The sequence below is a fragment of the Doryrhamphus excisus genome, linkage group LG2, assembly GCF_037039965.1.
Source record: "Doryrhamphus excisus strain RoL-2023G ecotype Guam linkage group LG2, RoL_Dexc_Guam_v1.1, whole genome shotgun sequence".
Classification (NCBI taxonomy): domain Eukaryota; kingdom Metazoa; phylum Chordata; class Actinopteri; order Syngnathiformes; family Syngnathidae; genus Doryrhamphus; species Doryrhamphus excisus.
In genome coordinates, this window is record NC_136358.1 from 6,849,533 (window position 1) to 6,875,243 (window position 25,711).

Genomic DNA, 25,711 nt, shown 5'->3' on the forward strand with positions numbered 1-25,711 from the left:
AGGGAATGTGCAGTCCCCTCAGAGTTCCGCTCTCTCCTCCAAGCATGACCTTTCTGGATCGCCATCAAAGCCTCATCCACCACCACTTACGTTCTTACGTTCTGGCACTTTTCTCACTCATATGACAACAATTAGACGGCTCTGAAAGGAAGTTTTCAAAGACGATAGGCTGCTGGGATGCTTAATTTGAGTGAAAAAAAGGATAAGGAGGCTGTCAAGGGAAGAACTTTTTTTATTCTTTGTCTTTTTCAGGAAGCAAGGGAAGAAACTGTGTCCAAGGTGTTTGCTCTGATAGGAGCAACCAGTCTCTTTGCAGTGGACAAGACTGCTTCCTCAGGTTGGTGGCTGTTATTGAATGAATTTATTTTTCTCTTAAAGCAGAACAATTGGCAACGGATGAAATCAGACCGCAAAACTTGGGAGCGACTTGCGTTTTTTGCAACAGATTCCTATTAGCAACAGAGAACTCCTGTGATATAGAACAGCAATTCTTAACCTAGAGGGCCGCCCCAAAATATGTGGGCCATCAAAGCTTCAAGACGTTCAGTTGCAGACCTGCCAAAATGTCATAATTTTGTACTTGCCACTTATGTTTGACCTTTAATTACGATTGTATGTTTCGTTGCTCGCCAGGTACACGTTTGTAATTTCAGTTTGGAGTTGCCACGGCAATATGCACAAGCTCTTGAACTCTCAGAGCGCTCCTTTTATAATTACACTTCTGTAGCTGCTACCCCTTAAAAACAGCAGCAACGTTCCCGTCACACAAAGGACCTTTTTGCTGATCTTTGACAGAAAATGTGTCACCCGCCTCTGAAACAATTTACTTGAAAATCTTAAACCTGCATGAAACTACGGTGCTCTGTATTTAGGTGGCGTGTGGACCCTTGGGAGCCATGTTCGGCCAGCTGTGGTGGAGGTTCCCAGACCAGACGTGTCCGCTGCATGAGGGGTCCCGAGGACAAGTTGAGGGAGATGGAGAACCACCATTGCTTTGGTGTGGGGCGGAGACCTCCTGATACCAGGATATGTAACATTCTGCCCTGTGCCAGTTGGGCTACAACCGCCTGGGGACTGGTAATGCTCTATAATCAATAATAATATCAATTTATTCAGGTAATATTTTAGCTTAAAATGTATGCTTTTCACCATTAAAGGCCACAGTATTTGCATCTCTTGTTTGACAAAGCTGGAGTAAACCAAACAACTTGATGTATAATTACAGTATTTCTCGCCTTACGTATTTGTCTGGCCATTCACACACAATGTCAATTTGATAGTGTAAGCAAAGTCACACACTCTGTCCATTCACATACTAAATTCATCAGACAGCTACTTAACACTTGAGCACTATACTTGAAAAATATACAAACATATGCCAATATGAGTTGAAAATTTAATTTCACAGTAAGTGAAAAAAAGCTGTTGAAGTATTATATTTGTTATTATATTTGTGCTAAAGCCATTTTTAATTATTTGCTTTCAGTGTAACAGTCAGTGCGTGGGTCCCAGTTTGGCTGCACAGCATCGCCGTGTTTACTGCCAAGACTCAAATGGCACCAAAGTGGCCTACAGGATGTGCAGCGGTCTTCAACTGTAAACATAACATCTCTAAGACTCAATGTCTTCCTGTTTTTTTACATTTTTAGTGTTTCTCATTTTTGTTCTATGTGTGTGTGTGTTGCTGTACAGGCCCAGTTCCACTAGGAATTGCTCCACAGATGCCTGCGCCCTCCAGTGGCGAGTCGGGCCGTGGACCCAGTGCACTGCTACCTGCGGGCGGCACGGTTTCCAGTCGCGCCGGGTCGTCTGCACGCAACAGGCGACTGGAAGGCCGACTCTGGAGCATCAGTGCTTATGGAAGCCTCGTCCTCCCAGCTGGCAGCGCTGTAATCTCTCCTCTTGTGGCAGAGGTAAGAACATTTTATTGACATTTTAGAGAGGTATCATTACTGTAATGGATGCTTTCATTGCTTTAGCCGGCGAGTGCAGAGACAGCACCAGGTACTGCGAGAAGGTTCGACAGTTGGAGCTGTGCACGCTGCCTCAATTTAAGAGTCGCTGCTGTCAGTCATGTCTCAACTCTTGAGGGGCGTGGGGATGCGAGGACTATGGACATTCCTGCTCAGTGGACGCTGAGAAGGTCCGGTGAGGACCTTTCATCTCTGAACCCATGCATGAACCACTGGAAGGGTGTCATTGCATTTTTGGGTAGGCCATAAACTCCAATCTGAGTGCTCAGATTGTTGGTCCATTCACACACAATATCAAATGGCTGTGGCTTAAAATGCAGCCTTTTTTTAAAACCTTTTTAAGGCCGCTTAATTTCCCATTAGCATGTGTCAAAATGAATTATCAGTTGCACAACCACATGCCATTTATCCATTGTTGTCAGTTTTTCCATTCACAAACAATATGAGTTTGATCAGCAAAGCAAAAGGAATATGATAACACTTTTGGTCCATTCACATACATTATCAAAGCACATTATAAAGCACTCGCCGGCTCACCCTGAAGGTCACTGTATTTCTACCAAATGGCATCACTTTGCGTATTTGTTTGTCAATTCACACATAATATCAGTTTTATCAGCCAAGTCACTAACTTTGCCTGAAAATACAGACCTTCAAAGGCCACCGTATTTATGCAGTTTTATGACCCTGTAAAGCCAGCAAAGTTCCCAGCGTGTATTTTTCTGTCCCTTCACATAATGTGTTTTAGTCTATGTGGTAAGTCAAGTCATTCTTGATGGCCACTGTATTTACAGTACATATTTAATTTGGCATGTGATTACAGTTTAACACACTCATGAACCATTTAGTCATTTTGAGCACTTGTCTGTCCTTTCACACACAATATTGACTTGATAAGCAAAGCGACATGACTCACTTAGTTTAAAACGCCGCTGTTTTGACCCGCTTTCCCGCTACTCCTTATCAAAACAGTTACACAGTTGGGTGTTCATTCAAAGTTGCCTTTGAAGGCCAATGTATTTCTTTTTTTTTAGTGTATAATCATCCCATACGTCATGAAAAAAGAACATTAAATCGTAGGGAAGTTGGTTTGACTGACATTTTAACATAGTCCTGCTGGGCTTGCACTAATTCAGGGGATATGATGAGGATTAAAAAAAAGACCATTGTTTTGCACTCCTTAAGTTTTTGTTAAGAACAGGACTTATGGTTAAGTTACTTTTTTATGTGTTTCATGGTGATATTTGCCCATACATCCACTTAACCACTTTGTATGCTTTTGCACGTTTAGTCACCTGGTAATGACACCTAGCTGCAATAATCCCCTTAAAAATATGTCAAATATTGACAAATTAAAGGAAATAAAATCAGGCCTATTAAAGCAGCAATGTTATATATTATGTTCTTTATTTATTTCTATGGGCAATGTTAGACTACTTGGCTTTTTGTTTGTGTGATTTAAGAGAAGAAAGCATCATATAATGTATACGCTTACTTTGTGTAGATATGTATTTTTGTTTTCATTATTTATTTTCCATGTGTTTTGTGTATAGTTTTGTAAATAAATACATGGTTGGGTTTTTAAATATTTTCTTGTCCTTACAGCTGGTTGTACTTGTTGTGTGTACATGCAGAGGGCTCCCTCTGCTGGTCAAGCCGTGTTTTTTATATATGTAATAAAAAGAAGCACATTCCTTTTATAACATACTGTGTTTTCTTTGAAGGGTAACAGAAAATTCAAACAAATAAGATAACATAAAATTAATATTCATTTAATTTGACCACAAAATGACAATGGCAGCAGTTTAGCTATCGTTGAAGAAAACAGCACTGCTGTCACTGACAGCTGTGGAGAATGCAGTAGTTCTGGAGATGAGGCTGAGAAACGAAAAATGAAAATAAACATGCTATGTAATTACATTCCATGCTCGCCCTTTGTAAAAACTGAACATTAATTCTCAGAATGAAAGCTATGAAAAGTGGGGATTTATGTGACCTTTGGCCTTGGTCATATGGGAGGGGCGGGATAAGGAAGACGGAAGTGAAGGCGGAAGTGAAGGCAGAAGTAAAGGCGGAAGTGAAGGCGGAAGTGAAGGCGAGCCATGCTAACATGCTGGTGCTGAACTGCTCTGTTCTGGTACCGCATTATGAATAAAATCTTGCCTGAAACAAAAAGAAAGTTTATTTCCTTCCTTCATGCTCTATTTTTACTTATGACACAATGACACATAATATTACGACTTTATTGTTGTAACTTTACCAGAATTTATGTATTTTTGTATAAATTTACAACTTTATTCTTGAAATCTCAGATGATTATTTTTCTTTTCATGTGTGGCACAGCTGGCATTGGCTCTGGAGACCGGCATTGCAGTAGAACATTAAAAGGTTTAACTTTAAAATGTCCCCAGAAAAACAAACGTGCATTGTACTGTGTTAAGATCTGAGAACCGGATGCAGTCATTAAAGGGCCATGTCGGCTCCGAGTCATAGGTTCCCTGCCATAAAGAATGAAATGATACTCTAACCACATTTCATTTACTTTGCTTTTATTGGTATGTTAAATTACTGTATAAACATTTTTGACTGACACGCCATATTTTCAATTTTTGTCTTTGATTTTGAAAGATCCACCGGACGTCGCTCACATGGCTGGCGCATATGTGTGACGTATATATTGTTCGACTGCATTAAATGTATTCGTTGAGGATGAAGTTAGCGGCTACTTGCGCAACACTTTGATTTTTACATGCTACGTTTTTAACTGGACACGTTCGTCCTCTTTAATTTGGGTATGTTGAGTTTATTCTGGTATTAATTCCGTGTTTTGCGTGTTAGTAAACGTATAGTGGGCAGGGACTGTTATGTATTTTTTAAAAAGGCCCCAGCCCGCGAAGTCGCAAACTGATCAACACCAACATTGCTGAGCCCAGATATTTGATTTTAAATCTTCTTTTGGTATTTTCCATACAGCATGGATGACTCTCAGAGGGGTGTTGAAGGTTGTGCGGAGCCCAGAAGTAAAACCAATGAGACGGACAAGAAGAAAAGATCCAGGGTGAAGCAACTTTTGGGTGAAGTCAAGAAACAAGTGGAGTTCTGGTTCGGAGATGCAAACTTAAGCAAGGACCGCTTCTTGAAAAAGCTCATTGAGGAGTCAGAAGATGGATGTAAGTCACACTAAATTCGTCTTAAATGTTCGTATGATCCAGAAACGTCTGCTATGTGTTCTAGATGTTGACTTATGTGTGCTGGCAAGCTTCAATCGCATGAAGAAGCTGACAAGTGACACCAAGCTCATCGCCAGGGCACTGAAAAACTCATCCGTGGTCCAGGTAAATGGGAATGCATCCATAACACTCCTTGGTCAATGTGACAAACAAACAAAGTATTTTTGGTTAATTTAGAAGGCAATAAATGTAAGACAGCTTCTGATTGGAGATTTACTAAATGACAGATGCAGGTTTATTTTCAAATATCAATTACAGATATGTAGAAGTGAAACATAAATAATTGTGACTAATAATTGGAAGGCTTCCCCACGGTGTGCCTAATGTGCTAACCACTTGTTCACCGTGCGGCCTGTACTTTCTGTCGTGGAGTAAATATACTTCCCAGGCAGCTATATGACGAACTACTGTTATTTTCTGCCTCAGCGGGCTGTGGTCGAAAATGTTTTTGTTCTTATTTTGTATTTTAGGGTGATTTAGAGGGCGGTAAAGTAAGAAGACAGCTTCTGATTGTAGATTTACCAATTTACAGTACACCCTGTGTACAGTACACCCTGTGTACAGGTCACTTGTGAACAGTTTATAGGTATAGAAGGGAAAAGAAACAAATACAATGGTACCTCAGTTTTCTTACACCCCAGGTTTTGTAGAGATTTGGTTTTGGACAGACCTTATGGGACAGATTGATAAATTAAACCAAGATACCACTGTATAGTATTCATCATTATTAAAAAAAAACCCGCAATGCAGACCTTATTCTTAATAGATCCATTGTTCTTTCTGCAGCAGAGTAAATATATGCCCCAAGTATCAGGGTGTTCTGTTTGCTGCCTAAATGGACTGTGGTAGAAATGTTTTTGGTCCTTTATTGTGTTTCAGGTTAATTTAGAGGGTGATAAAGTAAGGCGGCAGAAACCGATTGGAGATTTACCAAATGATGTGGACAGCCGCACAGTCTATGTGGTAAGCATTTTGTTTTTATGTTCTGTATTTTGTATATTTCTAATAGTTGTTATAGCCCCTATTTTTTGAGTATTCATAATTGTATGTTTTCTACTAATAGTTTTTTTTAATTTGCTGTTGCTTAATTGTTATTCCATAGTATTTTTTGTGTTTTTTTTTGTTTATACCTCATTTGTAATTTTGTTTTGTTTTTTAAATCGGCCCTCTTGATGGTGTCTTGATTCTGTCATGGTCTTTGGAGTGAGGTGGCCCTGTGACTTAAAATTCTCTGCCAAAATAATAAGGGCGGTGTTTTCCTGAGAGTGAGCGCGAACAACTCTAGAGCCCGGCTGATATATTGTTGGGCCGATATATTTTGCAAATACTCAGTGGCTGCAGATGGAAGTTAAATTCATTCAGTCATTCATTTTCTACCGCTTATCGTCACGAGGGCCGCGGGAGGTGCTGGAGCCTATGCCAGCTGTCTTCGGATGAGAGATGGGGTACACCCTGGACTGGTCGCCAGTCAATCACAGGCCACAAACAACCATTCACACTCACATTCATACCTATGGACAATTTGGAGTCCTCAATTAACCTAGCATGTTTTTGGAATGTGGGAGGAAACCGGAGTACCCGGAAAAAACCCACTCATGCCCGGGGAGAACATGCAAACATGGAAGTTTCAATGGCTAGTAAATATGACTCATTGATATCGGGAAGATGTTTATGTGAATATCCATTCTCCATGTGCTAAGCCTTTTATATACAAATATAACATAAATTAATATTAATTAATTTTGTATTTTTTTTATTTAATGTTTTCACCCCCATTTCTTTTAATAAGGAACTTCTGCCCAAAGATGTGACTCACAGCTGGATCGAGAAGGTCTTCTCTAAATGCGGAAATGTTCTTTATGTGAGCATCCCAAGGTACAAAAGCAGCGGACACTCCAAGGGTTTCGCCTTTGTGGAGTTTGAGTCGTCTGAACAAGCAAATAAAGCCATTGAGGTGATCATTTAATATGTTTTCCTGGCTGATATTTGACACTATTTAATACTGACAAAGGTTTTCAATTAAGATGCTGAACAACCCTCCTGAAGATGCGCCTAGGAAGGCTGGAATTTTTCCCAAGACGCTACACGGGAAGGCACTTCAGCTGCCACCAGACAATCCACCTTCTGGTACGACCTCTTAGTTGTCATACAAAAGCAATTTTCCTTATTTCTTTGCGCAATATCTGCAGGTGGAGCTGAAGAGGAGAAGAAAAAACGCAAGAAGAAGAAAAGGAAGGTGGAGACGCCGGCTGAAGATACCAAAGTGCTGCCGATGGAAGCTGATTTGACGGGTCAGCAGCAGCTGAAGAAGAAGAAGAAGAAGCAGCACTCAGATGCCGGTGAAATATCGGAGAAAAAAAGACGACGTTCGCACTCAGCGGACGAATCAGAAACGGAAGTGCCCTCCAAGATGAGGAAGAAAGATGACGACGCCTCAGGAAGCAGTGAGTTTGTATAATACACAAAAGCACTATTGACCCAGAATATAAGATGACACCACCTTTTCAATGCCTCTTTTCAAAAGACAATAACTGGTAGATTGAAATGAAAAGAAAAGTACATAATTTGTCTTAGCTGCACAAAAGTTCTTTGATTCTTGCTTCATTGAAAATTGGCACCATCCACTGTTGTGTACTAACTTGCCGCATCAGTTTTTTAAAAAATTATATAACATTTACGGTAGTGGGTGTTTGAAAATGTCAACTTTGTGCTTTACAGATGCTCCTATGGAAGGCAAGAGGGGCGTGGAGGATGGCAAAGAAAACCAAGACGACTCTCTGGTCAAAGTGAAGCGCAAGAGAAAAAAGAAACATAAGGAAAAGCTGAAAATTGAAGAGGAGGTCATTCCACTCAGAGTGCTATCCAAGTACGAGTCGGAATGATATGAGCTAAATGATATCATGTTCATGTTACACAGAAACCTTTGGTTTATTTTTTCAGGAAAGTGTGGCTTGACCTCAAAGCGGAGTACCTGAGGCTCCAAAAATGCAGCATGTCATCTTTGAAGAAACGCATGACAGAGCTGGACGGCGAAGATCGCTGCACAGCGACAGGGGGCGAAGGCGAGACTCGGATTGAGACGAGTGAGTCATCAAGCACCGGCTTCACTTCCATTTCAACCAGTGGGAACATGACAATAAAGTTGCATTTCTTGCCTTTCGTACAGTGGAGGCTGCGAGTCAGGGTCCCCAGTTCACCAGCGGCGTCATCTTAAAGATTACAGACAACAAGGCGCTTCCTGGGAGGAAGATGATCAAGGTAGAGTACTATTTAAGCCAGGATGTCTTGGATATACACAGTGGAAGGGAAATGTATCTGAACCCTTTCAAACTTCTTACATTTCTACATGAATTGGTTTTAAAATTTAGTCTAATCTAAGAATAAACAAAACAGTTTGCATAAACTAATACCACCCAAACAAATGCTTTTACATTTTCATTGAAAATAACATGTAAACATTCACAGGGCAGGGAGGAAAAAGAAAGTGAACCCTTGGGATTTAATAACTGGTTGGAGCAATAATTGCGTGGGCAGCAATGACCTCAACCAAACGTTTTCTGTAGTTGCAGATCAGACACACACAGACAACCATCAGGATGAATTTAGGAACTACATTGTTTCCAAAACTGTTGCACTTCAGCAAGATTCCTGGGATGTCTGGTGTGAATATGTCTCTTAAGGTCACGACTGGGCCACTCGAACACGTACTTTCTTCTTCTGAAGCCATTCTGTTGATTTGCTTCTGTATTTGGATCATTGTCATAGTGTATCCACCCATCCTCTTTTGAGCTTCAACCTTTGGTTCTTCAGCAAAGTCTATCAGTATAAATATTTGATTATAAAATTAATTAATTTCCCATTGATTATAGCATTTTCATTTACGAGGCATGCCCATAAAATCATGCTCCCTCCACCAGAGTCCATGGTTGGGACAAGGTTTTGAAGTTGGTGTGCTGTGCCATTTTTCCCCCACAAATGATGTGTGTCCCTACCAAACAATTCGACTTTCCTTCTGTCCATAGAATATTTTGTCAGTAGTGCTGTGGAACATCAAAATGCTCTTTAGCAAACTTCAAATGTGCAGCAATGGCGTCCTCCTTGGTGTTCTCCCACATGATCCCCATTCTTGTGTCATGTCTCGCGTATGGTAGATTTGTCAGCATGTCTTCAGTTGACACTCAAAAGGTTCTTTTTCTTACCTCACTGAAAATTATCTGCTGTGCTCTTGCAGTCATCTTCACAGGACAGCCACTCCTTGGAAGTGAAGCAACTGTGCTGAACTTTCTCCGTTTAGAGAAAATCTGTGTATTTTAGTTTGTTGTTGAAGTAGGCCGCAAAGAAATTGTTTTGTTTTTTTTTACTGTGGTGCTTGCAACGTTTGCATTGCCGACTTTTACCTTCCACGTAGGATACGCTTTCCAAAATCTCCCCTGTTGCTTATGTGGACGTCCTGGAAGGAGATGCCGAGGGCTTTGTGCGCTTCCACAGCTCGGAGGAAGCACAGGCTGTCAGCGATGCCGGGGCTGACCTGCAGAGAGAACATAGTTGGCAACTGGAGATCCTCTCAGGTGGGAAACATATTTTCTTCTATTCCATGGAATTTGTTGACAGGACACAAATGTGTTTTGTGCCAAAGGTGACCACGAACAAAGATACTGGCAGAAGATCCTTGTGGATCGTCAGGGCAGACTGAACCGTCCCAGGGATAAGAAGAGGGGCATAGAGAAGGTGAGATGACACGATCCACTTTGAACACTGTAGCCAATGCTCACTTTAAACTTTACGCTTTCATTTCAGCTCATATCCAAAGCGGAGAAGATCATCATGGCTCGGGCAAAGGAGGCTCATAAGCACATTCGCTTCCAAGATGACTGATTGCTCTACTTTTACACGCCAGCAGGTTTTTCCTATGGCAGTGGTCTGTATCGAACATGATAGATTTCTGTGATTGATTCCCCCAGCGGAGATGTGACAATTTGTTTTTTTTTAATGTAATTTTACAGTAAGGCTATTTAATTAATCATTAAAAAGGTGCATGTCTGGAGTATGCATTAAAGCAGGGGTCGGGAACCTTTTTGGCTAAGAGAGCCATGAAGGCCAGATATTTTAAAATGTGTATCTGTGAGAACCATATACATTTTTTTAAACATTGAATGCAATAAAATGTGTGCATTTTTATGTAAGACCAACAGTTTTAGATATAATGGGCTCTAATTACGTAGACCAGGCACACTACCCCACGCCAATGGGGTGTGGCCAGCGCAGTGTCTAATAATAAATCAAATACTTGTTGCCATTAATACAACTTCTGCTGCTGTATAGTTTTGCACTGTACTCCGTAGACTTATTTCATTCTTTTGGCCATCTTCGCCAGAAGGCTTGGTTCTGTAGCTTTAGCTATTTGACTAAAGGAGGAAAGTTTACATTTACATGTTTTTTTGACATCTCAATGACCGAGGTAGACTACAGCATTACCCAGTAATAATCAAGTTTCGGTGTTTGACCTGGAAAATATCATCAGGAAAGATAGATATGGTTGGCTGTATTGCAGCAGAATATAGATGGACGAATTAAAATGCATAAGAAAGTTGTTGATTTTGAATATTATTTTTAACAGTCATTTCTGTGATGGTTTACTTTAAAATGTTAGCAAAAATACATTTTTATTGTGGTAAAAAATGCTTGAGAGCCAGATACAGTCATCAAAAGAGCCCTACCTGGCTCCCGAGCCATAGGTTCCCTACCTCTGCATTAAAGGAAACAAGCATTTTGATTAATAATGCGCGCAAATAGAGAATTGATTATTGTAGTGTGCAAAACGATGCACTAAAATTTAAAACAGAAAATTCATTAAAAAATGATGAGTTGAGGGAAAAAATATTAAATATTTAATGTTATGGATAAACATTAATGTTTGTATTTTATATGTTTTATATGAGAATCTTAATGTGATCCACCAGCTGTGTCCTTTTTTTAAACGGGTGCATGCAGATATATATGCAAATTACCCATGCCAAAATTCCACCTATAGTTTTGCCGCAAGACATGCTGGGTGGCTTGTACTCTGTCTCGTAACATTTTGCCATGTTTAATTTTTGCTAATTGCAAAATATGTGGAGGTCGTCGTCAGGGATGTAAACAAGGACATAACATACTCTTGATATCCAATGTTTCATTATTCATTCATTCTTATTCTACCGCTTTTCCTCACGAGGGTCGCGGGGGGTGCTGAAGCCTATCCTAGCTGTCTTTGAGCAAGAGGCGGGGTACACCCTGGACTGGTCGCCAGCCAATCACAGGGCACATATAGACAAACAACCATTCACACTCACATTCATACCTATGGACAATTTGGAGGCACCAATTAATCTAGCATGTTTTTGGAATGTGGGAGGAAACCGGTTTCCCTGGAGAAAACCCACGCATGCACGGGGAGAACTCCACACAGAGATGGCTGAGGGTGGAATTGATGTTTCATTATTCATAGCTCATATTTTTTTCTGTTTGATTACCCAGCATGCTTTGCAGTACTTGTAAATAACAGTTTGTGTTGTTTACCTCTTAGCTGTTTATCACCCATGTGGAAGTAGAAGTTGATTTATGTGATGTGTTAACTTGCTGTAGATATGTTGTTTTTGTTTACTTGCACTGTGTATAAGTACTTTTTTATACACATAAGTACTGAATTGTTAGAGAGTATATAGTAGTGTTGAGCGCTCCCACGCACAAATTTGACTTCCTCCTATTGTTTAACATTTTTAAATATTTTGAAATGTGCTCACATCTTTTGGTGGGTGTTTTGCTTGCTGACGCAGAAGAGCTGACCTGACCTGTGTATGCATGATTCATAGACACATACATATATTCAAATCCTTCACAGCCCACCCACTAGACTGCCTTCCAATAACGTGTGTCATGTGCACTTGGAGACAAACGTTTAAAAAATTCCCAACTTTTAAAATAATTTTCTTTCACCATCTGTCTTGTTTATATTTTTTTTTTTCCTGTTACCCAGAACAATAATTCAATGTTCCCACGTTTACATGCATCTACTCCCTACCTGCCCTCTGTCAGTACTACCACTAACATTACTTTAGGATGTAGAATAATTAGAGAATACCTACATTATCATTTGTATTAGATATGTTTTGGTATTGTATGTAATTTAACATAATAGTATTTGCACCCAAAATGCAGACTGCCCACTGATGGCAGCCTTTTTGCACAAATTCTGATGGATTTTCTTTATAGCCTTTGCAATCATCTGTATATTTAATTGTGTTGTTAAATGATAACATGTTATGTAGCATTTCACCCTCAGCTTGTTAAAGAAGCGTATGTCCCTTTTTAAGATACAATGTGCAGTAAAGAGCATTGCTCTACTCATCCTGTCCACTAGATGGCGACATTTTCCCGAGTAGATTTAAAACGTGAATAACGTAATCGTTATTTATTTCTATCGTCGATGCTCTTGACATGCCACAAAAATGTTGTCCTAAATGCCGTTTTTTAATGCAACTGTTAGATTAGGTTAGGGGGAAAGGTATTCGACTTTAATGGTGAGTTTTTTTTTCAAAGTTGGATATTTAAATGCCACTTTTATTTATTTTATTTTATTGCAAAGCAGCACGATTGAATTGTGCAGCGCAGGAGTTGGGGGCGTGTTGTTGCCATAACGAGGTTGCAAAGGGAGGGTGGGGGGTGTGTATGCGTGGAAAACCTCCGAGTGCCCACGCTGCCTTCACTTCCACGCAATTCCTCAACCCCTTTCTCTGAGCAACAAGTTTTGCAGCAAGTGAACGCCTCACTGCAGGGAAAAAAAGGTTGCACGTCATTGAAGCTGCACCGGTTATTCCAATGGAGCTGGAGGGGGAGAGAGGAGCATCCGCGGGGAACATGGACACCAAAGTGGACCCACGGAAAAGGAGTCGTGCAGCAGAGGCTGGCCTGAGCGCCATCCCGTCGGTGTGCTCCGTGGCGTCCGTCGCCTTCTGCATCGTGCTCAGCATCCACGCCGCCGACGTCAGGCGCCGGCTGGTGGGCTTGGAGCATGGAGCGGACACCTTTACGCGCGCCCCTGCTGATCTGGACGCATTGATTGAGCAAAAACTCAACCAGATGTTCACCCAGGTAACCCCCCCACCCTCATCCCCTGTATGAATCAATGCACATGTCAATCAAACCATGCTGACATCACCTCTTCATTGAACCCCACACAGCGTTCTTATGAGCAATTTGCCAAGATCAGGACGGCCAGACAAGCATCACCTGAATGCAACTGCCCTCCAGGTAAGACTTGTGCTGCATTCAATGACACATTGGTGCACTCTGATGGATGCAGGCAGCTGACAGTTAACATTTGAACAACAGCGGCCCTTCTATACATAGAGGCGCTGAGTGGCATGTTGTTGGATTGAAAAGCAGACACATGAGATGGCATTGGTGTATGTTTCTTCTTTTTTTTTGAAGTTGTAGTCATGATTCACTTCATTCAAGTCCTGGCATGGTGATTGACAGCTTATACTAGATGTTTGGAGGCTAAAAATAAGCTTAAAAGCGAACCATGAATGCAGATTGTAGGCACCTCTGATGTGTGTGGACAAATGTTTTGTTTTGGTTGTGTATCACATTGACAGCAGTGTGTAATTAACGAAAAACAAGATTATACACATGTGCGGGAAATGTGTGTTATTAGCATTGCTAGCATTGTGGCTGCTGACTGCCCCCTGGTGGCGGTTTTTGTGCGCTACATAATTATTTTCCGATTGTTTGATACGTTTGCACAGATTTCATTTCCATTCATTTAAATGCTTCTGTAGAACACTGCCCTCTAGTGGCGGCTCTTGTGCACTACAAATATAGTTTGAAACTTAACGTTTTTATCAAACGCTCTGTTGACATGATTACACAAAAAAGTACCCTTAACTGCTGACTGCCCTCTGGTGGCAGCCGTTGTGCACTACAGCTAAAAAAACCCGAAAATACTCCTACTTCTCTGTGTTTAATTACCTCTATGGCAGACTGCCCTCTAGTGGCCGTTACTGTGTATGAAATTCAACCTTCCATTGTTGATGGATTAAGTAGCAGACTGTGCTTTGGTGGTGAGTGTTGTGTTCTGTTGACAAGATAAACTTTGATTATAATGTGTTTATTATTACAATAATTATTATGCCTATGCAAAGTACGAAACTTTGCATCATAACGGGGCAGATCCTGTGTCCCCAGGCTTTTTGTTCGCAGGTAATCATCCATACTTTTGAGCAAACATATCTTCACTTTAGGTAGTCTCCACTTAGTGTTCCCTTATTGGTGAAAATGTTGACTGTAAATGTTATATATCAACATAAAATAATTCCTGCTAAAATAGATCCAGCCTTGTCTCCCCCTAGTGGCCAAAGTGTACCAGACAAGGTGTGTAATCCCACAGGGGCTCCAGCTACAGTTACAGTCCATGCACAGAATTAATAAGTGTCAGCTTCTTTTGAATTAAAGCGTCTGTGCGGTTTCTTTGGTTGTGCCCTAATTAGTGAGTGGTGGGGAACGCTGAGCAGACTTCCAGGTGCTTCTGGTTAGACGTTAGGAGGCCTGGAAAAGTTTGCAGTGCAATTAGACTTTTGATTGGAATATAGCGACTCATTTTAAAGCATGAAAAGCCTTCAGATTGGATCATCCTGATGACTCATCATGAGTGGTTCTCGATGTGAAGGTTCATTATGGAGGGCAAAAAGCTAGAAATAGCGCAGATGTACCTTTTTTTTCCTCTTTTTATGTTGTTAGTCTATGGATGCGGATGGAGCGGCTGAAAGGAGCGGCAGTGAATCTTTTTGAAAAAAGGCTGGCACACTTTTCCTTCTTTTATCCTTGCATGTCAACCTGAGGGCATTCTCTGAATGGAGAAGTCCCCCCGCTTCTTCTCACGTGTCCCTAACATTTTCCGTTGGCTTTTTCAGTACAAAAAGGAAGTTGAAAGCCCGGCTCCTTGTGTGGGGGGGCTAATTAAAGCCACAATAAGTCATAATTTGGGTTCAAAATGAAAGTGCAAGCTTGTAATATTAGAAAATGGTGACTCCACATCCATCACTTGGGTGTCCACATTTTGTACATTCAGGGACACTACGAACATCACAAGATATACTGTAATTGTGCGTGCATGTGCATTCAACTTAAATGACCCGCTGTCTTTGAACACAACCCCTCATTGCTTCCAATAACACTTTTACAGTGTGATTTTCAGACAAGTGTTAGCTTGATTACAATTGTCAGTTCATTTAGATGTTAATACATACAAATATGTATAAATATGTGTTGTCATTTCATTTTCTGTTCATAAAATACAGAAAACACACAGTGGCAAATGGTGATTAATCAAGATTAATTTGATGTAAAGTAAAAAAAATTTTTACAGCCCTAATAATAGTGTCTAATTGTATAATATTACATGTAATGATAATATGTTTACATATTACACATATACACAGTGGACCAGCCAGGACATCTTTTGTTTTATTGCGATGTTTTATATTTATTCCATTTATTATAGAATTATTCATTTTTGAGTAATATTGTTATAATTTTCAGTATTATTATCGCTGTTTTGAGCCATTGGAAAACACCTTCTTATGTTTGTTTTTTTTTCGTGTTTAGCGGGTGCTTTCATTTCGTATTATAGATTTAATCCAAAATTACACTCTTAGCTTTTTTTTTTTTTTTTATCAATGCTTTAGCTGTTTTCACACAAAAGCAATGTAAAAACTACTGATAACAACCCAAAAAATCATATGCTTCTGATGTTTTCATTTGTGGTCAAATGGCTTCCTTTTAACGATTAATAACTACCTGAAAATAGTTTTGCAAACTTCAAGCCATCCCTGGTAATTTCCATATACTAAGTTGCTATCTATAGTGTCTGTATTGTAATGTTCTTGTTTGGCTCATTCGAGTGCAATCTTTGTCCAGTTATTTTGCACTTTCAAATAGCATCTGTTGGATCCCTTGATGTCCCCTCTCTGGGGTGAGGTTGTGGGTTGTCTTGGGGGGGGGTGGTGGGATTCAGACCAACCACAAAAGCCAGCTCACAGACTCTACGTCTCATCTGCTGGTGCCCTCTGACACCCGCTCATCCTGCGACTGAGGCTGTCCTTTAAGTTCACTTCCTACACTGCTATTCAGTGAAAGTTTAATGTGTGTGTGTGGGGGGGTCTTTAATGTTAATGTCCCACCCCCACTTCAGGGCACAGCCGGGCTTTTGTTTGATAATGGTACAGTACTTTTATCACATCTTAGGACAGTTTCATATGAGCCCAATTTATTATTAGACCCTAAGTATTACCAACGGTAGCCAGTGGGATTTTCTGTGGTCGTCTACGGTCTTATATATATCGGCCATTTACATAAAGTCGACTGGCTTTGTGAGTCAGTCTTCAGATGGGAGCCATTTTTTATAGAAAAAAAAAAACCCTGCAAGAAACCATACAGGAAGTCATAAAAATGTCCCAGACGACGCTGTGTGGTACCTGCAATTAGCATTGACGGGGGAAATCGTGTGAATTTTGTTACATCTAAAAGAAATGACTGTTTCAGTTCAGGGCAACATCTGTGGACGCCCACAGATACAGTATTTGCTCTTTTAATTCAATCTGCCAGGGACTTGATATAATCCAAAACAGGCTTGAAGTGTTACTTTAGGACAGTGGTCTCAAACACGCGGCCCGCGGGCCAAATGTGGACCGCAGGACACTAGTTTGAGGCCCCCGCCTTGATATAAAAGTTTAATATTAGTGCGGGCCGCGCAAGTTTGATATGGATGCTTTATGGTATCATGTACCCAGAAAAAATTATTACGTTTGATTAATGTTCATGTTAAAGGTTAAATAACTGTTAATAGTTATCCTCCCTATCCGTGTGGAAGTGGTAAGTTTTTGGCTATTTAAGTTTAAAGGAAATGACTTGAAGGCTACCGTTTAGGTCGCTAGCTCTCTAGTTTGCGAGTTAGCATGTGTCTCAAGACCCTGCAGTTGCGCAATATGTTGTAAATAAAAAGAGTATAAATGTGACTATAGTCGTGTTTTGTCATGTCTACAGGGCTCTAATAATGCTTTGTTCATTTTAATCTGAAGAAAATAATTTGTCTACCCACCAACTATATGTGGTTTCTTAAGTTTTTATTATTTGCCGTTTTATTATTATTATTATATTTATTTATTACTGATTGATTTTCTTTATTCTTGATTTGTTTATTTATTTTTCATCTTTTTTTGTGCAGAAAAATAAAAATTAAGATATATGAGAACAGTGGAATGTTTTATCAGAGCTTTTCTTGTAGAAAATCAGAACCAAAGCACTGAAAAAGTTTGTATATTTTTCTGTTTTTAATAAATGCGTTTTTTGGGGGGGGGGAAACCTGATGCGGCCCAGCCTTACCCAGACCCTAGCTCCAGTGGCCCCCAGGTAAATTGAGTTAAAACAACAACCCTAAAATAGCTTATGAGCGCTACAAGCCTTTAATTCTATGTATACACAGCACTGAAATGAAATCTAGTGTAGTAAATGTAAAGCTGTGGTTTACCTCTTGTCACACTTGCGGTATATTCTGAACAGTTATACAAGTGTAAGAAGAAGTTAAGCGCCGTGAAAAGAAGCAATACAAGAGTGGAGTTTAACTGGGAAGTATGGTGATGCTTCTAGTGTTAATACTATATGATGGCCACAGTTTGACTCTGGAACTGATTATTTGAATTGTCCTGGAATTGATTAGTGTTTGACTATTACTACACAGTCGCTATCCTCGCTCTCTCTCATGCCCATCTAGGCAGGCCTGGCATTACAATCCAAAACAGTCGGGTGCCTCAGATGTGGCTTCATATCCGGCTGGTTCATTTGGCCTGGCCACCGAGCAAGGAAAGAAAAACAGCAGCCAAGAATTCCTCAGGGGGAAGAAATTAATTTGCTGCATTTTCCAGCGTACTGTACATTAGGGTGACCTCAGTGACCTTCACTAGCAAGAAAATGAAAAGCGACACCGCCGCAGTCACTGGACTGTGACATTTGCGGTCGGACAGCGGGTCCTGTAAGACTGGACCTCCACCTGAGAGCCACTGGTGGAATAACAACCCAGTCTGTGGCATATTCCGCTCGGAATACCGACACATGTGTTTCCTCGTCATTTATTATGTTACATGAAAGCAGGGGGATATTGGAGATGACAGCAAGCGCATGCTGAAGCTGAAATCCAATCCGCAATTTGGGTTTCTGCATTCCCTAATTTGATATTCCACTATTATTTATTTGGTTGTGTGGGCAACGTGGTTGTTGTACGTAGAGTATCACCTCTGATTGCACTCGTCTGCCTTGTAATGTTAGAGAAATAATGCAGCTTTCTTAACTTAACGTAAATGAGAATATTTTATACAGTAGAACATAGCTTTAACAAGTAGAACACAATTGTTGTGTTTTACTGTGTTTTGTAACAGCAGAAGCATGTGACTTCTCCCAGCCAATCAACAGAAAATAACTTTAATTATTTTGGATGTACAGGACTCCCTCGTTTATTGCTGTTAATTGGATCCAGACCCGACCAAAAGTGCATTTCTGCAAAGTAGAAATCAATGTTTCAACTCAATATTTTTGTAGTTAGAGCATAGAAAACATGAAATAACACCCCTATATTTTTATTACTAAATATAGTAGATATGATCAAAGAAAAGAATGCTCGTGTGTGTGCACAGGAAGTGACATCAGGGATTCAGAGTTGAGTTTTAGCTGGTGTACGGCCACAACAATAGGTTATGTTTTTGTGATGTTGATGACTATTATTATGCCTGTTGTGAGATAAGTACCTCGAAAAAAGCGTTGAATCAAGTCTGGTACATGTTACTAGTGACACCTAGTGGCCAGTGTAGTACAGTTCATGGTCTTGTATTGCCTTAAACTGTAAACTTTAAGTCATTTGATAATTTTTATGCTTGAAAATGTTTAATATTTAAAATTGGGGGGGTGCATTAATATGTTGTTCTGCAGAATCAGCTAACTGACTGTTTCATTAAAAGTAGGGAAACTTTATTTCTTGACATCTTAATGACTTGGGAAGCATTATCCAATAATCAAGTTTTGATTATTGTCTACTGCAGTAGACGGTGGCTGGATTAAAATGCGTAAGAATATTCTATATTTCAAATGTTATTTTTAACACTGATGTTTTACTTTAAATGTCGGCAAGAAAAAAGGAAATGTTATTTTGTTAAAGGGGACCTATTGTGAACACACGATAACTCAAAGCTTTCTAGATCATCCAGAATCTGCACCTATTCCAGCTGTATTTCCTAAAATGTATTCCACCCACGGCCCACCTCCAGACACGCCCACTCTGCTGTGATTGATAACACTCCCAAGCGTTCCCAAAGACTTCCAGACTACTGCCAAACCCCACTTTCTAATTTTGTCAGTATAGTTGATAATAAATGAATAAATAAACCCTTTGGAGAGCTACTCGAGTCCTATATTATATATTATAATCCATCCAAATGCACAAACCTCATTATCTGAAACTTTGGCATCGTTTAACACCAGAATACGACATTCTAACAACAATTATGATTCAGAAAAATGAAAAAAAAAAACATCATTTAAGAAATAGATGCATCTGGCTCATGAGCCATAGGTTCCCTAAATCTGGTATATAGAGTGTCAAAAATAGGCATTTTTCGGGCTTTTTATGGGTGCGTCCATATTATTATTGTCATTCACAAGGGGGCTTGGAACGTAACCCCTGTGAATAGCGGACATCTGCAGGTGGTTCTCGTGTTGCGTATAAGTTCCATTCCTGACCTGGCAGTTATATGTGTACTGTAGTGTTCAAGAGTTCTGTGATTTGTGACTGCTTAAGAACATGACATGGGTCCTGAGAGTGGCTGCGTGCAGAGAGGAATGTCGAGTTTGCTGATGTTGTTTTGGTGTGGTTCGGTGGATAGTAGCCTTTTTTTGTTTTATTTGTTTTTTTTGCAAAAAAGAGATAGTAGGTAGTAGACGGCGCGTATTCTTCCGCAGTGCACCACCAAATCTCCTGTTTACAGACCAAAATAAGGTAATTAATTATGAGAGCTCCTACTACGTAACCAAGCCACTCATAAAGCTGAAGAAAAAGCAAAATGGTTCATCTTTTGAATAGGACTTCAGGTGCATTTGTGTCGACTTTCAACTCAAAGGCATCTTAATCTTAAAATGTGTATTTCATACTCCCAGGCAGTAGGTGGCAGTAAGTAATACCAACCTGTAAGAGTCAAACTTATTTGTTCCTTCCAAAGTATATTACAAACATTGGACAACAAAAGTAAGAACAAATATGTTTATTTGTTTATATTTTTGAATATTTATTGGTTACTGCTAGAAAACACTCAGAGAGCGTAGACCTCTGCCAAACGCCATATTGGGATTTAGACCATAAATATTAGTCCTACATACTTTTATCAACATATTTAGATTCCTTGTTGTTTTATATAAGTGCCCACCTCCTGAAAATGCTAAAAATGTTAGTATAATTATGTTTCTGCTTAAGTTTATATTCATAAAAAAAGACAAAATCCAAAAATAGCAAAACAATGCTAGTTTGTATAAAAAATGTTAGCAATGCTAACATTCTAGTATTAGCATGCTAATGTTATTGATTCTAAATGTGGCGTGTCCCACAGCATCTCCATTTCACCTACCATGAATAATTTCAAGGTACAAGGGCCACTTTGGTATTTTGTAAAGCAATATATACGTTTTATAAGTTATACAGTGTATATTTCAAGATAAAACTGCATCTCAGCTTTGTGATGTTAGTGAAAAAGTATAGTCTTAGTATAAACTTTGGTCTTTGCCCTTTTTGTTTTGTTAATTTTCCACTTTTTTTTCAACTTTTCTTTTCAATAATCTTTGAAAAAAATATTTTCATTTTCATATGGGATGCATCACTGTTGTGTATTCAGGGCACGCACACACACAAATTCCATCTCTTGGGGACGCCTCCCCCTTCCTTAAATGCTTCCCCCTACCAGCAGTGAAACCATCCTGGAGAAGTCAATATTTGCACTTGCTATCAAAGCCAGTTCTGTTGTACATGAAGACACAGTTTGTCCAACGTTCCACCAGGACATGTTGGGATGCGCTCCATCCACAAAGATTGATTAGCAATGATTTAGCAATTATTTTTAAGTCATTAACATGATGCAAAGGCTCTGTATTTTACTTTCCCAGGCAGTATGAGACAGTAAGTCTAAGTCAAGTCATACAAAGCCATGGTTTGTTCGTCTGTACAATACAATACCAAAATATTTGGTATTTTTGTGTTACTAGGTAACAAAAAAAAAACAAAAAACAATTTGTGCAAGTGTGAACTAAACATGATGTACTTAAATGTCGCTTTAAGCATGATTGAAATGAACATCACCATTGCCGTTGAAGGATATTTTAGGTGGTGGTTCCACTCTCACCTACTGCACCTTCAAGTGTCCTTACTGCAATATTAATGCATGATGTGTATGTACCGTACATCCACCACAAGCCACATCACTTACACCGCCCATTTAGTCCTCTTCACCTTATTTTATTTTAAGTCTGACTCCTCCTTGTGTACTCATGCTGTCTCTTCATCAAAACCATCCACTCGCCACACATTTTTGGGTCATTTGCTAAAGGAGGTGCTGATTCTGGCCAATGCAGCGCTGATTGCACAAAGCAAATGATCAGACTCAGCAGTAAACAATCTTTGAGCACTCTACATCCTATTTAAAAAAAAAAAGCACTTTATTGCCTTTTGACTTCCTTTTTTTGCAGTCTTCCAAGAGGCGAAGGAAGTCGTTTCCATAAAAAAAAAAAAAAGACAGAAACAACACAGGCTCTGTTTGGTGGGGGGGGGGCAGATATGACACTAGGAAATCCTAGTGGTGTCCAGCTGTGGCCTCGTTTTATAATTATAAAGCCTTCATAGAATGTCAAATGTATTATTTAATGATATTCATAGCAATTTCTGCAGTACACGAGGTTTAAAATGTGTATTTCATACTCCCAAGCAGTAGGTGGCAGTAAGTAATACCAACTTGTAAGAGTCAAACTTATTTGTTCCTTCCAAAGTATATCACAAACATGGGACAACAAAAGTAAGAACAAATATAAACATATTTAGATTCCTTGTTTTTTTATATAAGTGCCTACCTCCTGAAAATGCAAAAAATGTTAGTATAATTATGTTAGCATACTAACAACTAGCATTATAGCGCTATGTGTCTGCTTAAGTTTATATTCATAAAAAAGCCCAAAAGCCAAAAATAGCAAAACAATGCTAGTTTGTATAAAAATGTTAGCAATGCTAACTAATGTTAACTAAATGCTAACATTCTAGTATTAGCATGCTAACATCTAGTATGAGCATGTCCCGAACAAGTGCTCTGTCCATTTATTGTGGAGTTATTATCTATCTTGCCATGTTAAAGAAGACGGTGAGCTGGATCACTCCCAAAATTTTATCAGTTCTTCCATATCCCATTTCCGATAATTCCTGAAAAATGTAATCCAAATCCATTCAGAACTTCCAAGATAGGTATTTAACCTCCGTGCTGCACTTGGCAAGAGGTAATAACAAGACCTAAGAAAAAAAATCTACAAAGTCAGATAATTTTAAAGTTACCATACAGTTTTTTCATGTTGTTAGTTGCCAAAGAAGGTTTTATCACCCAGTTAGGAGCATTTCCCTCTTAAAATATGACGTTTTATGATGTGTCAACACTGTGGTTGAAGTCTGGTTAAGCTTTGGCAGAAAAAAAAAAAAAAAACACTTCCTCCAGGTTGCTTTCATGTGCAGGCAAACAATCATTTGGGATTGCTTTTTTGCAATAGAAAAACAAAACAAAAACAGATTTGTCCAACAACAGTGCTGCTGTAGGGGGCTTGCAGACGCTAAAGGATTCCCCATAGACAGGTGCTTGTCTGCAGCACCTTCGGGGAGGGCCTTCTGTGGAAGGGTTTAGGCTGGATATTAGCGAAGGTGAGAGTGTTGAAGATCTGCCAGAGAGAAACAGAAACCAGATGACAAGGCGTACAGGAGGGGGAGTGGGTTGTGGGGGGCATCGACGTGGTGCTGAAAGGCCTCCTTCTGTTCTTTGTCTGTGTTTACCCTGGAGGGGTGTCACTAGGTTAAAGCTACCATATTGCGCACCAAACCATACGTATCCAAGCCACCTTTTTTTCCCACTTCCGATCCTGATAACTGAGTGATAATCTACCAATGCCAATGTTATTTGGATACCACAGCATTGTATGCTTTAATAATATTATAAGAATTGTTCTGTACAGGCAAGCATGGTTGTATGGATGTCTGCATATGGAAGTGTGTCTCACAAAGCAAAAACTTTTCCACACAGCAGATATGTAGTAATTAGGCATGGGGGTCCTGACCTAAAGTCGGTATTGCAATCCATATAGCAGGGGTCTCAAACACCACATTTGGCCCGCGGGCCGCGTGTTTAGGCCCCCGCCTAGATATGAAAGTTTAATGTTAGTGCGGCCCGCGCAAGTTTGATATGGATGCTGTATGGTATCATGTACCCAGAAAAAATTATTATGTTTGATTAATGTTCATGTTAAAGGTTAAATAACTGTTAATAGTTATCCTCCCTATCCGTGTGGAAGTGGTAAGTTTTTGGCTATTTAAGTTTAAAGGAAATAACTTGAAGGCTACCGTTTAGGTCGCTAGCTCACTAGTCTGCGAGTTAGCATGTGTCTCAAGACCCTGCAGTTGCACAATATGTTGTAAATAAAAAGAGTATAAATGTGACTATAGTCGTGTTTTGTCATGTCTACAGGGCTCTAATAATGATTTAATTTTAATCTGAAAAAATAATTTGTCTACCACCAACTATATGTGGTTTCTGAATTTTTTATTTGCCGTTTTATTATTATTATTATTATATTTATTTATTTATTACTGATTGATTGATTTTCTTTATTCTTGATTTGTTTATTTATTTTTCATCTTATTTTGTGTAAAATAAAAAGTAAGATATTTGAGAACAGTGGAATGTTTTATCAGAATGTTTTCTTGTAGAAAATTGGAACCAAGTTTTTAATTTTTTTTTGTTTTTAATAAATGCGTTTTGTTTTTTTGTTTTTTTTTTAAACCTGATGCGGCCCAGTCTCACCCAGACCCGAGCTCCAGTGGCCCCCAAGTAAATTGAGTTTGAGACCCCTGCCATATTGCATCCTCTTGTGATGACTGTATATACCACAATATTAATAAATAGAATATTTTCATAGTTGGAACCTAGAAAACCTGTTTATGATGTTCTAAATATGTTTTTTTACCATTATTAGAGCCCTGTACATATGCCACATTGCTAATGTGCAACATACGGGTTCACAGCAGGGATACAACATACAGCCACGGCTTAGCGTGGCTGCATAGTATGCTAACGAGCTAATTAGTTAGCCTCCAATTGATTTATTCTTAACTTAAGAAAGGGTTTTAAACTGTAGTCCGTCTCTACATCAGGTGTTTGAACATTGCTGTGTCACTATCAGCATTTATTGATTCATCATTTTACAAAGAGTTTGTTTTGTTTCCATGCACTATGATCAAGGTCTGATTTGGATCAGTTTAGGGTCACTTGAGCAGTGTAAATCAGTGCAAAGCCAACCAGAACTGAATGCAAAAAGCATCCAAAGTTGCAGGCCACTAATTTTAAAGTTCTTCAATCCAAGGTAGACCTTTCCACACTATCTGAGAACTGATGGCTTGTCCACACGTGCTAAAACTCTGACCTCAGTTGTCAGTAAAGCCCACTCGGGCAGACAGACGGACGTCTGAGCCATGTTTTGACCACTCTTGACCACCAGCTTGCCTATCAGTCAACACCCTGCCGAAACCTCAAGGCTCTTGCGGGGATGCCAAAGATACCTCCACCAGCTGACGTCAGCTTTCACAAACAAAAATGTGGTAGCTACTGGCTTGTTTATGGTGGAGGTACTTCTGAGTGCATGAGGCCTTTTGACCTCAGGGGACTTTGGTCAGAGCCTAGAGAACAACATCTGAGATAAAAATAGCAACATTAGCAAGGAAACTTGAGATTCTGGGACATCTGTCATGATGAGAAACAATTCTCTTCTATGTTTGCCTACTAATTTAAATAGGGACAACTTTCATGCACTGCAGCCATTGTTCACCTGCTATCTCTTGATGCCTTTAAATTCATTTTAATTGATGCCTATTATGCAAAAGTGAGCAGGAAATGTGAGGAAAATATGACAGAAGAGGTTGTCAAATGGTCATGTTGGAAGTATAGGCTTCTCTACACATCTTAAAACATGGTTCTGCCAACTCCAGGGGAGCTGAGTGTTGCTATTGTTGTTTTATGTGATATATGACTTACAGTACGTATATTACATTAGACAAATGCAGAGTTCCAGTGTAATGTATGTGCAGAACAGTGCCTCATTAAAGCTACAGACACACAAAACGGTATGGTGGTCCCTGTAGGG

The 25,711-nt window shown here is 39.6% G+C and overlaps 3 protein-coding genes across 5 annotated transcripts in view; all 3 read left to right on the forward strand.

Annotated features, from left to right (window-relative positions):
• Window positions 1-3,709, forward strand: part of adamtsl3 (ADAMTS-like 3) — a 62,781-nt gene extending 59,072 nt beyond the window's left edge. For all 3 annotated transcript variants that reach the window (XM_058067028.2, XM_058067030.2, XM_058067029.2), the window contains 5 exons: window positions 253-337; window positions 873-1,077; window positions 1,487-1,596; window positions 1,693-1,913; window positions 1,980-3,709. In XM_058067028.2, coding sequence (XP_057923011.2) covers window positions 253-337; window positions 873-1,077; window positions 1,487-1,596; window positions 1,693-1,913; window positions 1,980-2,089 — 731 coding nt within the window. In that variant the 3' untranslated portion in view covers window positions 2,090-3,709. The remainder of the gene's footprint in view (window positions 1-252; window positions 338-872; window positions 1,078-1,486; window positions 1,597-1,692; window positions 1,914-1,979) is intronic.
• An 897-nt stretch (window positions 3,710-4,606) lies between these two features.
• On the forward strand, window positions 4,607-12,503 carry larp7 (La ribonucleoprotein 7, transcriptional regulator). Its single transcript, XM_058067017.2, has 13 exons — window positions 4,607-4,765; window positions 4,947-5,143; window positions 5,208-5,308; window positions 6,083-6,166; window positions 6,993-7,157; window positions 7,228-7,330; window positions 7,393-7,647; window positions 7,922-8,069; window positions 8,144-8,286; window positions 8,370-8,461; window positions 9,612-9,771; window positions 9,840-9,931; window positions 10,001-12,503. The coding sequence occupies exons 2-13, from the start codon at window positions 4,948-4,950 to the stop codon at window positions 10,076-10,078; spliced, it is 1,617 nt and encodes a 538-aa protein (XP_057923000.2). The 5' UTR covers window positions 4,607-4,765; window position 4,947; the 3' UTR covers window positions 10,079-12,503.
• An 88-nt stretch (window positions 12,504-12,591) lies between these two features.
• Window positions 12,592-25,711, forward strand: part of col25a1 (collagen type XXV alpha 1 chain) — a 100,292-nt gene continuing 87,172 nt past the window's right edge. The window contains exons 1-2 of the mRNA XM_058067133.2: window positions 12,592-13,333; window positions 13,423-13,492. Of these exons, the coding sequence (XP_057923116.2) occupies window positions 13,061-13,333; window positions 13,423-13,492 (343 nt within the window). The 5' untranslated portion in view covers window positions 12,592-13,060. The remainder of the gene's footprint in view (window positions 13,334-13,422; window positions 13,493-25,711) is intronic.

Excerpts from the sequence above, each read along its gene's own strand:
- larp7 (XM_058067017.2), top strand. The coding sequence starts at position 4,948 with ATGGATGACTCTCAGAGGGGTGTTGAAGGTTGTGCGGAGCCCAGAAGT. Across the intron at positions 5,144-5,207 it reads TGAGGAGTCAGAAGATGGAT|ATGTTGACTTATGTGTGCTG; the intron begins GTAAGTCACACT and ends TATGTGTTCTAG. Across the intron at positions 7,158-7,227 it reads AAGCAAATAAAGCCATTGAG|ATGCTGAACAACCCTCCTGA; the intron begins GTGATCATTTAA and ends TTTTCAATTAAG.